Source organism: Cynoglossus semilaevis, chromosome 7 (assembly GCF_000523025.1).
Source record: "Cynoglossus semilaevis isolate Cse_v1.0 chromosome 7, Cse_v1.0, whole genome shotgun sequence".
NCBI lineage: Eukaryota > Metazoa > Chordata > Actinopteri > Pleuronectiformes > Cynoglossidae > Cynoglossus > Cynoglossus semilaevis.
This window is the reverse complement of record NC_024313.1, coordinates 3,029,415-3,041,798: the sequence shown is the minus strand read 5'-3', so window position 1 is coordinate 3,041,798 and position 12,384 is coordinate 3,029,415. Positions and strand designations below refer to the sequence as shown.

At 40.5% G+C, this 12,384-nt stretch overlaps 2 protein-coding genes across 2 annotated transcripts in view; one reads left to right on the top strand and one right to left on the bottom strand.

Annotated features, from left to right (window-relative positions):
• The first annotated feature begins 61 nt into the window (after positions 1-61).
• Positions 62-1,748, top strand: sf3b6 (splicing factor 3b, subunit 6). Its single transcript, XM_008312782.3, has 4 exons — positions 62-216; positions 774-892; positions 1,088-1,226; positions 1,318-1,748. Exons 1-4 carry the CDS (start codon positions 187-189, stop codon positions 1,405-1,407), a joined length of 378 nt encoding a protein of 125 aa, XP_008311004.1. The 5' UTR covers positions 62-186; the 3' UTR covers positions 1,408-1,748.
• A 2,147-nt stretch (positions 1,749-3,895) lies between these two features.
• LOC103380722 (visinin-like protein 1) overlaps positions 3,896-12,384 on the bottom strand; it is a 29,899-nt gene continuing 21,410 nt past the window's right edge. Inside the window, exons 3-4 of the mRNA XM_008312781.2 lie at positions 4,529-4,744; positions 3,896-4,290 (exon numbers count right to left, since the gene is read on the bottom strand). Coding sequence (XP_008311003.1) covers positions 4,093-4,290; positions 4,529-4,744 — 414 coding nt within the window. The 3' untranslated portion in view covers positions 3,896-4,092. The remainder of the gene's footprint in view (positions 4,291-4,528; positions 4,745-12,384) is intronic.

The window sequence follows — 12,384 nt, the reverse complement described above, 5'->3', positions numbered from 1 at the left end:
TTTCCTTGTGAGTTCTCCATTTTACCGGCAGGGGGCAACATGGCACATAGTTGTTCCACGTTGACTAGGTTCAGTGCAGGAAGTGCGTCATCAGCTGGAGACATTCGCCATTTTGATTGAAGAAAGGGACCCAAGGAAACTTCGCATTTGTTCTTTACTATAACATAACTTTAAAAGTATACAGTCATGGCTATGCAAGCAGCTAAACGCGCCAATGTAAGTATAAGACAATTATGTTGCCTCACATGGTGTTTAGTTAACCAAACGACGTCTGTGTTAGGAAATAAGTATTACGTTTAGCATGCGGTATGATAGTTAGCACGCCATTGAACTCAAAACAATCGCTCTCGAACTCGAAAGCTAAAATGTTTTTTCCCTTTAAATTTGGAGGTTTAAGTACGTTTACAAACAAACCTTTGTTTAAGGTCAGGTTATAATCTCGCTTTTTGTAAATGGAATGTCTTATTTTGTCGAAAACTATCGTCTGATTACAGGCTCGCTCGTTGTCAACCAGTATTAGTTTCATGATATATATTTGCTTATAATAAACACATTAAAACAAGTGTTTAATTCCAGATTGTTAAATAAGCTAAAATATTTTACTTGATTTTTTTCATTTAATTGTAAATAAAATCGATATTGGCTTTAAGCTATACTGCAATGACGACTGTTTTGATTATTGATATACATTGTAAGCACTGCTCCTTCTATGCCTAAACTTCTATAGTTGCCATTAATCGTTTTTGTCCTAATCTAAATGTGTTTTCTTATAGATACGATTACCCCCAGAGGTGAACAGAATCTTGTATGTCAGAAATCTCCCCTACAAGATCACAGCTGAGGAAATGTATGACATTTTTGGGAAATATGGGCCAATTCGGCAAATTAGAACGTAAGTGCCAATGCATTGCAATTAGAAGGTAATACTGTTGTGTACGTTTTCGTGAGAGTGGTGTGTTGAGTCATGAGATCCAAATGGTGTCACAGTTGCCACTATTTTGGACACTGAGGATAATGATTTTTTTCTGGCTTAATACAAATTGAGTGTGTTTATACCTACAATTACATCTAGTTAATGTTTTAACAGAGGGAACACACCAGAATCCAGAGGGACGGCCTATGTGGTGTATGAAGACATCTTTGATGCCAAGAATGCTTGCGATCACCTGTCAGGTTTCAACGTCTGCAACCGCTACCTTGTGGTGCTGTATTACAATGCAAACAGAGTATGTACAAGCAACCCATACACAACATTTATATACAGCGTCATCACAATTTAATTTAAGTTTTTTAAACAAAAAATCAACTTTTTTGCAGGCTTTCCAGAAAATGGACACAAAGAAGAAAGAGGAGCAGCTGAAGCTTCTCAAAGAAAAATATGGCATCAACACAGATCCCCCAAAGTAACATCACAGAGAAAACATAGTTTGTTTTGGGGGTTTTTTTATCTTTTTTTTTGTATAAATTTTTATGTTGCATCAGGGCACAGATTGCTCTGTTAGGCAGAAATAATGTGTTAGACACGATTCATGTGTCAATTTAATAGATTGAAATCGCTTGAGAGTTGCTGTTGGTCAGATTAATCTTCTTGGGTAACACATTAAAGTCCTGTTTTTTCCCCCTTTTTCATTGCTGCAAACATAATTTAAATCTATCAATGTAATGTGATGTATGTAAACAAGTTCTTGAGTAACAGCCATGTTTACTCTAAGGTTTCTGTAAAATAAATGTCCTTCTTCTTAAAGCTCTCCTCTCAGTGTGCTAAAAATTGCGTGAGGTTTCTGTAAAATAAATGTCCTTCTTAAAGCTCTCCTCTCGGTGTGCTAAAAATTGCGTGGCTTTAGTAAGTTTACTAGTAATGCACATGGTTTGAAGCACTAGGACATGGACAAATTGGTTCTATAGTGAATGCCTCCGAAACTCTTTCAGTCAAATAGGCCCTTGAAGTTAAAAGCAGGCACATGGACTTAACCTTAAGAAATTTAAGCAAGTCCGTTTGCATGTTTTTAAATATGCGTGTGATATGTGCTAACAAAACATCAGCAACACTTAGGTGTGTGACGAATGAATGCCGAACGAATGGTGTGGGGTGAGTCTGAAAACATTTCCATTCATCACGTCCCAGTCCAACCGTGTTTTCAAAAGAACCCGCATTTGACTGTCTGTATGGGTGCAGATTATCATTTAAGTGAACGCCTACATCCGTGTGTGGACTTATCAGAAGACACGGAGCCCATTGAGTTCCTTTTTATTAGAGTAAATCACAACACAGGGTGTAGTGCAGCCATGTCGTCAGGGACACAATACATGCTACAAAAAGAATCCTTGTACACAGTTGCCGTTGCTTACATTTGGTATCTGGACAGCACTAGAGAGAAATGACAGGGTTGTCAACAGAAACTTCTGTCCATGAAGTTCAGATTACAAAGTAGACAGGGACAAACCACAGCAGAGAGATAGGAGACGATGGACCACAATCTTTATTGCAACACTGTCTATATCATACATCTCTTAAACATGTCTTTTTTTTAAGCAATCTGGGAAAATTTTTTCAACTGTAAGTGAAAGAGAGTGATGTGTGTAAAACGTGAAAGAAAAAAAAAAAAAAAACCTCGGGAACCTTAAAAAAAAATACAAACTGTATTCTTGTACTGAGGCCAGTACCTGAAGCATGGGAAATTTGGTATCAGTCCGCAAAGCAAAAACAATGATAGTTTATTGGTGCAAACCATTTTATTTTGAAAAATATCTTTTTTCACTTCCAATAAAAAGAGGGTTTTCAAAATAAAATAATTTGCATTAGTCACGTATTATATTTTGCATACTGTATTTTGTTTGTACGTCTCCCTGCGATCATTCAAACTGCGAACAAACCTCTCATGGAACCTGCGGCACGATCAGAAAAATACAAGTGAATGTGATGGTAAATAAAACAATACGATCTACTTTATGTATTCCTTCAGCACCTTAAATCTTTGGCCGGGGAATCCATGCTTGCAGCTCATTTCCTTCCAAAAAATGTACAAATTGAGATCTTTTTCAGCCTTTTTTCGTCAGACTATTCCATATTCAGAATCTCCTGATTTCACAAATAATGAGAGTGAGTTTAAAAGTAGGGGGGTATTTAGTTCCTAGCAACACATACTTGATCTAAATCTACATGGTAACATGCTACCAGTTAAAGCAGTTAAAAAAAATCACAGAAATTACTTCCTACATAACAGTTACTGTAGTAATTTTTCATTTGCCACTGTTTGTTTTCAGAAAAAACGTCCTACTCGTCCAGTGTCTCCACCTCAATAAGGCTTTCTGTCATCACTCGCAGGATAGAGAAGGAGGAGCTTCTTTAAGGCAGAACCTAAAGGCATGCAAATTAACTACATTTACAGTTTTTCTTTAATTCACTGACAAGCATGATTTATTTATTTTTTTGTCGGAAGAAAATGAGTGTTAATCCATCACTTCTAGAGCTAACTCTTTTTTTTTTTTTTTTAAGGTTACGGATTAAGTGTCCTATTGGAGACATACATAATCATAGAAACGTTTTTGGTTGAGATTACTCGGTAAATGATACACTTACAGCTAGCGTCGGTCAACTCGTAACAATAAATAGTGTAGCGGTTAAAATTTTCTGCGCAGCACAATGATGCGCAAGCTCTGGTAGAATGAAAACTGTATGGAAAATACTTTGCACACTTCACATTTTGGCAGTTGATTCTTTAATAATTTATATATATATATATATATTTGTATTTATAGTATCTATTTATATATATATTTATATATGTGTGTGTGTGAGGCATTACTGATGTGTGTTGTGACAGATTGTTATTGTGTTTGTGTCTGGTGTGTCAGTGTGCACCCGCGCACCCCCCGGATGTTGTGTGTAGATCTTTTAATAGCAAATAACATTCTCATGCACACGAGTGTTTCAAACACAAGAAGCAGATCCATTGAAAGGTAGTCCAAGCATATAATTTTTTTTTTTTTTTTTTTTCGTTTTCAGTGGAAATAGCTGCAAACTGAATGGAACATGAAATTCTTTCTGTGCAGTCCGTGGCGGATGGCGAAGCTTCCCGCCCGCCCTGCGGCCTATTTCTGCAGGTCGCACTGCAGCAATAGTACGATGGACGGGTCGCTCTTGGCTGCCTCTTTGAACTCCTCCAGCGATATCTGGTCGTCGTTGTTCTTATCCATCTTGGAGAAGATCTTGTCCACCCTCTGCTCAGGCGTCAGGCCGTCCTCGTTCATCTTCATCATGATCACTGTGCCCACCATCTTGTAGATGGCCTGAGTGGGGAGATAGAGGACATATGTTGCACTGGTTTTGAAACACCCGAGTCAGTTAGCGCTCCTGCTAAGTTTGACCTGCGTTTTTGGTGTTTTCTCGCTAACCACATAAACATGTTTTGTCTGTGTGGAGAGCCAGTACGTGCTTTGTTTGCGCATTTAGAGTTTGCGAGTTTGTCCGTGTGGTCGTGTCACAAACTCGCTCCGGCTGATGCAAAAGAGACAGGTTTGTTCTTACCTCAATGATTTCCAGCATCTCCACCCGTGTGATCTTTCCGTCCCCGTCCAGGTCATACATGTTAAAGGCCCAGTTGAGCTTTTGCTCAAAGCTGCCTCGTGATGTGATAGACAGAGCACAGATGAACTCCCTGAAATCAATGGTGCCGTCGCTGTTCTTGTCAAAGGTCCTGAAGGCATGCTGGGCAAACTTGGACGCATCACCATAGGGGAAGAACTGGAATTAAAAAAAAAAAAGATGTACATTTAGTTAAAACGTGGTTGCGTTTACTGTTACCGTAGCTAATGGTTGAAAAGCCTGCCTGTAAACTGTAAGGGAAAATAATGTCCTTTATTTTGCTTTGTTGTCCTAAATGATCCCTTTAGGGAAACTGTTTTTCTCCCTCATGGCTTCTGCACATTAAAGTCAGGGTCACAGGGGTCAGCAGTTCAATCACACATGACTCCACTGAGCACCTCTTCCCTGTTGTTATGGCTAATTAGGAGATGTAAGCTAACATACATCATGTGGATGATTAGGGAAAGGTGACTGTAACGGCATTACCCTGTGACGCTGTTAGCATGCTAACCTCTTCTTTTTGATATGTGTATGGAGTAGCAAGTGGTGTAGAGATTGTTTTTGTCTGGTTCAAAATACACATTATTGGAAGTATTCACCAACAAGCAAAGATATGATCGATTAAAAACAGAGGATGCATCCACAATCAGTGTATCTACAGGCATGTAGAAATCTGGTCTCGTAAGCACAAATAGAAACTGCCATGTTAGCATGACTAGCGTAGCCACGTGTGTACAGCATTACGGTACTTCAGGAAGTCATTTTCTCTTTAACGCAGTCGCCGGCTACATCAAAACAAACCTTTCTGGGACAGCGTTACCAGAAAAGGTCACTTTTTGTATTTAGTTTTAGTCTCAAGCCCAATAGGAGACACATCTGCTGTCTCCCAGATTCAGCTTGTGAGGGTTTGAGAAACATCGGTGTCTACGGCGTGTCTAATAATAGCTGACTGCTTCTTTTGTCGGAGGTGCTTGTGCTGGAATTTTAGGGAGACGGGTCAGTCCAAGGTCTCTTTCTGGGATATTTTCAGCAGGGCAACGCAAGGCCTCATTCTGCAAAAATAACAACAGTGTGACTTCACAGACCTGTGGCCTTAAACAGGGAGGTTCACAGTCACACATCTGCCGTAACAATTTACTCACAGATACAGATGTTTTTGAAAAGATCGAGGAAAAAAATCTTGAACCCAGATCACGTTTCCGTCCTCGGTATCCTAAATATAAGCAGCTCATAACTTAATAAACGCATCAGCTAAAAGCTCCTCCGTGTGCATCCGAGCACGACATGTACAGCGAGTCAGAGGTTAATGCAGTAACTGCGGACGACCGCTGAGCCATCGCTCAGTTTGCCGTCCACTGATCCACTGCCGACGATGAACCCTGTGGGTGGCTGCGAGAAGCTGAGACATTCATTAGATACCGACCTTTTGCCTGACCTCTCTGGTTAAAAACTGTGAGCTGAGGGAGGCTGCTCTCTGAGGGACTGGTGAGAATAAAGGAGAGCTCGAGCAGAAACTGTACTTTTCAAGCGGTCACGCGGACAAACACGGGATGAAGCTCGTTATTTTTTTTTTTTATAATACAGACACAGTTTTCACACGGCAAGATTTTTTCCTCTTGAATATATATTTATTTTCCTCTATCTCTGTTTGTTGAAATTAATATTACAATTTTCTGGAGACCCATATTTTAAAAGTCACAAACCTTCGTGACTCAAGTCAATAAACATTATTCGTAAGCTCCTGGGAAACATGATGCGAGACAACCCAAAAAATTATCTCTTGTGACCCACCTGAGGGCCGCGACCCAGTCTTTGGGAAACAATGGCTTTGAACAAAATGTTTGTTGCACTCAAAGGATATGCAAAAAAAAAGGCGAACATTAGAGAAAATTACTATGTATAAAATAAAAAAATACTGTACGTAATATAGTGAAATAATAATAAATGAATAGCCATGTACGACAAAAAGAGCAAAAGTAAAGAAGAAGATGAAATGAGCAGGATAGCAAGGACGGGGTTAAGGTGCTAAAGCAAAAGTTAAGGAAAAATAATTTGAAAAGTTGGCAGGAGTGCGACCGTGATAAGGCTGCAATCTGCTCAATCTGCACTCTGCCCGGCAGAAGCCAATCTAATTTGAGACAAGAAACACCCGAAGGACAGTAGAGGGAGCTGTTTAGAATCTACAGGGACGATCAGGCTGCTTTCTGATCTTTTTTTTTTTCTTCTGCACACGTCTCTGTACAGCGCTCCCTCTTGATCCCCCGTGGCACTGCCTCGGCTCATCAGCCTGGGCTGGGAGTAGCACCGGGGGTACGGAAGTAATTTAAACAGTATTAGAAATGTTGTAGTACTTCATGCACCTTTTTTGGCGTTGTGACCCCATTTTGATAACACAGATTTTTTGACATTTTTTTTCTGTAATTATTTTTCTATCATGTTTGTTATACTGTAAATAAAAATCCAGATTAGTGCAAAAAGTTTGTGTTTTTAATCATACTTAAAATACTTCAATAGAACAATAATTGGTTGAAAAAACTTTTTTTTTTAACTCAATCACTAGACATTTCAGCCGACCCCAATTGAATTCCAGGCGACCCCACATAGGGTTGCGACCCCTAGGTTGCAAAACACTGACTTAATGTATACGTAACAATTCAAAGAAAGAGCAAAGGAGCAAACAGGAAAGACAGAAAGACAGAAAAGGATCTACTTGACTTACGCATGTCTTACTTAGAAAAGGATCTACTTGACTTACGCATGGCTTACGCATGACTTAGATTCATCACTGAAAAACATCAAAGAGACATAAATCCACTGTTCCATTGGTCTGTTACCATCTAGTTAACACGCTCCAGTCATTTGGCTCCTGTTCTGATGCGATAGAGTCAGCCATCAAAGGACAGGCTCTGTTCCAGATCATTTTTTGAGCCACTTGTGGAAGTGCCAGGCGGTCGGCCACAGCTGGCTGAACATGGCTAATGTCACATGTCTATTTATGTGTGTGTGTGTTTGTGTGATGCCCAGTGAGCGGCGATGCCTTACCGACATCCATACACGACCCAGAACATGCGTCTTTTAAGTGGAACATTAAAGCTTTCATAATCAGCTTTCAAGCTGGCACCTGGTTATGATCCAAGAGCAGAGGAGATGGTGAGTGGTTAACGGAGATTTTAACACGAACGTGCAGTAGATGTCCAGAAATACTCGTTCACATACAACGTACGAGAATTGAGCGTTTTAAAGAATAACGCTTAGGTCTCGGTTCTCGGGCATCTTGTTGCATTAACGCCTGGAATAATGGAAATCTCATAGTGGCTGGAATTTTAAATGCAATAAAGACGTATTTATTACCGTACACAGTACGCAGCACATTCTGTTGCGCCTGCAAATGGATCGCTGTAATCTGAGGAGAGGAAGATTATCTGAAAAAGCTAAATGTGGACTGTGTGTGTGAGTGGAACAGCTCTAAATAACTTGTTGAGCTCTAAATAACGTGTTGGGGTTTTTTGTTTTTTTTTTCATTTTATAAAGGGATTTTCTGAATACTGAGCATGGCTATTGTATTTTATGTATTTGGCAACAAAACCTAGTTTGTAGACACATTATATTTTTCTATACAGTATGTGTACATGACAAAAAAATGTTATTAATTATATTCTCAACACATACTAGCAAACTTGACTGGTTTCGCAACAACACTGTTTTGCTCCGTTCGTAGATTAGTCACAGATGTCCTCTAGACAATATCTCTGATGCATCCTGGGACATTAGGCCAGGGTGACTTTACCGCCCAGACCCACCTACCCTCTGGACTGTTTGTGTCAGTGATCATGGTAAGGAGAGGGGTCAGGGTGTGTAACAGTGTTAATATACGTGACCTTTATTTAACTGTCGATATAAATATTTTCTGACTGAATTTCTTTTGTGGCTCAGAGCTTAAAAATATTTGCAATGAAAACTAAAAGAGCGTTCACCCGGCTGGGATTGGCTTTTTAATTATTCTCTTTGTCTGTCACTAGTAGCTCATCCATCCATTTCCACTGGACAAAAATGTTGTTTGGGCCACTTTGTAGTTTTAAGAAAATACAGCATACCAGTAGATGGCACTGTTGAGTGAGGAAACCTCAACCTGATTATGGAGGAATAAAAATGAGCCAAGGAGGGCTGCAGTGAGAGGTTAATACATCAGAGCAGTTACATAACATTTCCTTCTGTCAATAATCTGCATCCATAACTATCTCCTCTGCTTCTAAAATAAGGAGAAAGCGGGAGAGAAAGGGTAGCTATCAGTACCAAAGTGTCATGTCTGCCACGATCCACTGCTCCCATTTCTCTGCCTCATGAATGCAGACTCTAATCAGATAGAGAGGAGCAGCCGAGCAGAGCAGGAAATAGAGCGTGACTCACCGCTGGTCTCTGGGTTTAACAGGTAGACCCGAAGACTCCACTCTGCTCCTTCTAAATCAATTTAAGTACAAAAAAATGGCTGTTTTTTTTGTTTTTTTGTTTTCACTAACAAGTGGTTCAAGGTGTGATCCTGCAGTAGCTTGGAATCACCACCGGAGTGGGGAGGATGACAGTCGTGAATTGAAGGAGGTGCGGAGACAATAGCACATGAGAGAACACGGAGCACAGACTAGTCTCCGTCTCTCTGTGGCAGTTTTCTCCGCTAGACTTCATTATTTACATCCTGCATCCATTTTATGGCTCATTAAACCGCCATGCTTATTTCGCCCGCAGCATTAAATCAGAATCACGGCTGCCTGATGGTGTCTGAGAGTGTGGTTAAAAATGATGAATTTTTACACCACGTGTGTTGCTGTGCGTTTTTTGTTCCTCTCATTCGATGAAAATTTCATTTGAGCATGAGTGAAAATCAAATGGTAAATTATAGTGCTGCGACAAGTAATTATGAATGATTTCACACAAAAATCAGTTCAAAAAATCTTCAAAAATGAAGTCCTTGGTTGACTGGAACGAGCTCCTAAATGAAAATGGGTTCCTGTACGGCAAACTTTCTGACGCCGAACATCAGTTTCAAACGAATTGCTCCTTCAGTGTTAGCCTGCAGCTGCTAATGTAGCATGACGAAACTGGAAATACTGTAGCTGCGTCTGAAAAACAAAAACCCTGTGCCCTCTTGGTTGCATCTTTGAACTAGTCATGTTCGGCTGAATGATGGTGTTGTTACTGTCCAATTAGGTTTGTCGTATTTCCCATGGTCAACTTTACTGATACATATATTCAAAATATTGAGTAACATGACATTAGCACCTGCTAATGTCATGATACATTAGCAGGTGCAGTTAAACTCCATACACAGCTAACTACAAGTAAGAAACGAATACACGTTATACGTGCTAATAGACTGAAATTAATTACTGGGAAAACCTATGGTTATAAATAATTGCATATGGACAGTATGTTACAGGGAGCTGGGTATGTAAACATATTTCTATTTCTGACATCTAATCACCCACAGGAACCAGACAAGTCCATGAATATGACCCACTTCAGTGCAGACACACAAACAACACACACATGCCTCAGTTGGTGGTTCTTGAATACTGGCAAATAACTGGATTTTATTAATGTGAACAGCACTGTGCCTAATATGGCTAAGTCCCTCCTCAGCACTGTTGACTTTGCCTGAGGTTTAACTGGGTCTCCCTGGCACAAAGCAGCCATTTCACTCCTCTGTATTCATAACCACTCTCTTTGGCTCAAGCACTGAATTTAGAATTTATTTTACATCTATGAATTATATATACACAGCTTCAAGAGACAAATTCGAATTTAATCATCGTGGAATCGGAGTAAATGGTGTCAATAGATACATAAATAATTGTGGCTAATATGGCTGAATCCACTACTGCAGAAATATCTATCAATGCATATTGGTACTTCTGATCTCAATATGTGCCAGGCTTCAGTTAGCAATTAGCATAAAGGCATCACTGAGTGCTTTGACGAACGATGACGTGATATGGGAAACAATGCATGTACATCCAACGGATATCTTTGTGTTCATACATTTATACTAGGGATGGAACGATTCGATACTCGATCTTGATCCAATATTGGTCCAAATTTCAGGATCAAACATCAGAAAAAAACTACTACACCCGGTCTGATATCTCAGTCTAAATGCTCAACTTAACTTCGGCAACAGGTCGCGAACAGCGTTGGCATTCTTTTCTCATGCTAGAGAGCAAAAAAATATATCTTACTGATAATCGTATCGGCAGATACCATATTTTCCAGACTATAAATCGCACTTTTTTTCGTCCTTTGGCTGGGTTTGTGACTTGTACTCAGGTGCAACTTATGTGTTAAAATATATAATTTCACATTTCTTATTTTCACACTGACAGCCGCTAGAGGGCACTCTGGAGGCTTGTGTACTAGTATCTGCTACTCCTGTACTACTGAAAAAGGTACATGTTACACTGACAGCCGCTAGAGGGCACTGCTGCAACTTATACTCCGGTGTGACTTATAGTCTGGAAAATGTGGTAGTGTCCAACCATTCCTAATTTATATTGCCGATGTAGAAGCATTATGGTGATTCCCATTACACGTTTGGCTTAAAATTCACCAGCCATAACGCTTCTCTTAACGCGCGTTAATGAAAATCAAACATTACACTTTTCCTCTAGACTTCTACATCAACAGACTGTGACAGCAGGCCACCATTGTGGGGATTTTAGTCTTCTACAGTTGAAGGTCATAGTCACACAGCCCAGCATTAAACTGTGAGGGTAAACACTTTGTCCCCGTCTGCCGTCACCATTCCTCCTTAAGTAAGATTAATGGCTGGGCACAAGTCAGTCTGAATAAAATTTCCCCTCAGAACGCATTCTATTTTCTTTTTTACAATGTGCATACTTTCTACTCTGCCGAGAGGAGATAGTGGATACAGTAGATTGGACAAAGGATGATGGAGATGGAGTTGCCAGGCAGATGGAAAAGAGGAAGACCCCAGAGAAGATTTATGGGTGTAGTAAACGACGACATGGAGGTGGTCGGTGTAAGAGAGGAGGGGGTTAGGGAAAGGCTGAGATGGAGGCAGATGACTGGCAATGGCAAAATACGATGACATTTTTAGCTTCCGTTTCCCACCACTGAACCTCTGAAGCAAAGCTGTTTCCTTTTTCTAAGTAGCAACTAATTCCAGATGCCTATCATTTGCAGACACTGAGACAAAAAAGTGAAGTGACAGCAGAAGAATCTCTTGTTTGTTTTGGAGAAAATGATAGTGTGCAAATACATTGTCACTTTCTCATCCCGCTCTGCTTACCAAACAGTGGGAGCCGCTCGCTGTCATAATGAGAGCCTCATTTTGTTTATTATTACCGTCCGTGCGGCTCAGGCTGTCTGAGCTCGTATCTGATCGTCTTCTCGCCGGCACAGACACGCCGGCCCGTTTGAAGGCAGCGCGGCTCGTAAATACAGGTGCGCAAACTATATTAACACCATTTTCTGGCCTTTGAGATGAGCCTGCGTGCACCGCCCTGCCCTGCAACAATGATGGAGAATGGCAGCAGAGCTTCCAAGTCAAAAGCTATTTTTAGTGTGTGGCTGGCACCAGCCTTCTTAGACCGAGATGAGAGGAAATGAGAGAGACAGGAAGACAGGGAGAGAGAGACAGGGAGAGAGAGAGACAGAGAGAGAGAGAGAGAGAGCAAATGACATCTGAGTTATTTAGTCCACAACCAGTGTGTACGTGTCTCTCCGTCCGTCCGTCTGTCTGTCTCTCTGTCTGTCTCTCTGTCTGTCTGTCTCTCTGTCTGTCTCTC

Bases quoted from the DNA above. Each gene is read 5' to 3' on its own strand.
- sf3b6 (XM_008312782.3), top strand. From the start codon at position 187: ATGGCTATGCAAGCAGCTAAACGCGCCAAT. The intron at 217-773 runs GTAAGTATAAGA...GTTTTCTTATAG, and splicing joins AAGCAGCTAAACGCGCCAAT to ATACGATTACCCCCAGAGGT. The intron at 893-1,087 runs GTAAGTGCCAAT...ATGTTTTAACAG, and splicing joins CCAATTCGGCAAATTAGAAC to AGGGAACACACCAGAATCCA.